The sequence below is a fragment of the Humulus lupulus genome, chromosome 8 (genome assembly GCF_963169125.1).
Source record: "Humulus lupulus chromosome 8, drHumLupu1.1, whole genome shotgun sequence".
Taxonomy (NCBI): Eukaryota; Viridiplantae; Streptophyta; class Magnoliopsida; order Rosales; family Cannabaceae; genus Humulus; species Humulus lupulus.
Genome location: NC_084800.1, coordinates 69,770,542 through 69,772,409, shown reverse-complemented (window position 1 = coordinate 69,772,409; position 1,868 = coordinate 69,770,542). Strand labels below are relative to the sequence as shown.

General features: G+C 39.7%; 1 protein-coding gene across 1 annotated transcript; it reads left to right on the top strand.

Annotated features, from left to right (window-relative positions):
* Nucleotides 1–488: 488 nt before the first annotated feature.
* Nucleotides 489–916, top strand: LOC133795573 (uncharacterized mitochondrial protein AtMg00810-like). The gene is made up of 2 exons (XM_062233026.1): nucleotides 489–723; nucleotides 777–916. Exons 1-2 carry the CDS (start codon nucleotides 489–491, stop codon nucleotides 914–916), a joined length of 375 nt encoding a protein of 124 aa, XP_062089010.1.
* The last annotated feature ends 952 nt before the right edge of the window (nucleotides 917–1,868 follow it).

The following is a 1,868-nucleotide window of genomic DNA, read 5'->3' as shown; positions in this document are numbered from 1 at the left end:
AACAGTAGTGACCACTTTGAGTTGTAAATAACTTGTAAATGTTTTTATGGGCCCATGAACAGTCTTATGTATTAAATAAAATATATCATTTCCTTTTTATTGGTTTTCCACCTTAGCCTATTAATAACACTTAGAAGCACATTTTTAACCAAAGGACTCAGGTAGCGAGTCAAATTTCCAGTTCACCGTTCACCGTAACTGTTATGAGGTAACCAGGGCATTACACTTCTGTCCGTGCTGATCAATCTTTGTTCATTCCCATAACACCAGCTCATACTTCTTTCCTTCTGGTTTATGTCGATGACATAATATTAATAGGAAGTTCTTTGGAAACTCTTACTCAACTAATTAGGCAGCTAAACAAGGTCTTTGCCTTAAAGGATCTTGGTGACCTGAACTACTTCCTTGGAATTCAAGCCAGTCATACAACTACAGGTTTACATTTATGTCAAAAGAAATATATTCCTGATTTTCTATGTCGATCTAAGATGCAATTCGCCAATTCTTTGAATACACCTATGTTGGGAGGTGAGAAGTTGTCTGCACATGCCAGTGATCCTTTTATGTGTCCTCATTTCTATAGAAGTGTGGTTAATGTCCTTCAATATGCAACCATCACTAGACCTGGAATCACATATGTTGCGAATAGGGTCTCTCAAGTTATGCAGACTCCACTTGAATCACATTGGAAAGTTGCTAAAAAGATATTAAGATATCTTAAAGGTATGTTGGATCATGGATTGCTATTGCCGCTTGTTCAACTTTGAGTTTGACAGGATTTTGTGATCCCGACTGGGCATCTGACCCTGATGATCGCTGGTCTACCACTGGTTTTTGCATCTACCTGGGTTCAAATCTGGTGCCTTGGACTTCAAAGAAACAACGGACAGTGTCTCGATCGAGTACGGAAGCTTAATACTGCAGCCTTGCAAATGTCAATGCCGAGGTTACTTGGATTCATTCTCTCTTGTCTGGAGTTGAAGCATCTCCTCATAGTATTCCTCTGATTTTGTGTGAGAATCAAAGCATTATCCTCATGTCTGCTAATTCGGTCCTCCATGCTCGAACAAAGCATATTGAACTAAACTTGCATTTTGTTCGTGAATGGATTCTCAATAAGAAACTTCAAGCGAAACACACTCCTACTTCAGATCAGATAGCTGATATACTAACTAAACCTCTCTCTTCAACTCATTTTGTAACGCCCTGGTTACCCTAGAACAGTTACGATGAACCAGAAATTTGACTCACTACCCGAGTCCTTTGGTTAAAAACGTGTTTCTAGGTGTTATTAATAGGCTAAGGTGGAAAACCAATAAAAAGAAAAGGATATATTTTATTTAATACATAAAACTATTCATGGGCCCATAAAAACATTTACAAGTTATTTACAACTCAAAGTGGTCACTACTGTTTCAAATTTACAACCCGCCGGCCTAAGCGGCAAAAATAGGGTAAACCCCCTAGTTCCTCTGAGAACTCCTTGGCCGTGGTGGTCAAGCGGCCGCACATGTACACATCACCACCTAAGCTCTCCACTCAAGGTTGGGTGAGCTTCTCTTTCCCTTTACCTGCACCACATAGCACCCATGAGCCAAGGCCCAACAAGAAAACACAATATAGCATGAATATAATATCAACAATGATCATAATAATCATCCAGGACTTTCAGTCCAAAATAGAGAAGTGACAATTGGAAAAGTCACTAAGGTGGGTTCAGTTCCCAATAGCCATGTGACGATAGGGTCACCGGGGCTTTAAAGATAAGTGATCATTTCACTAGCTTAAATAGGTTAGGTGCATGATGACTAGTCATCAACAAAACCTACCTCATGACCATAGAGTCATAACCATGGAATACCGTTCCC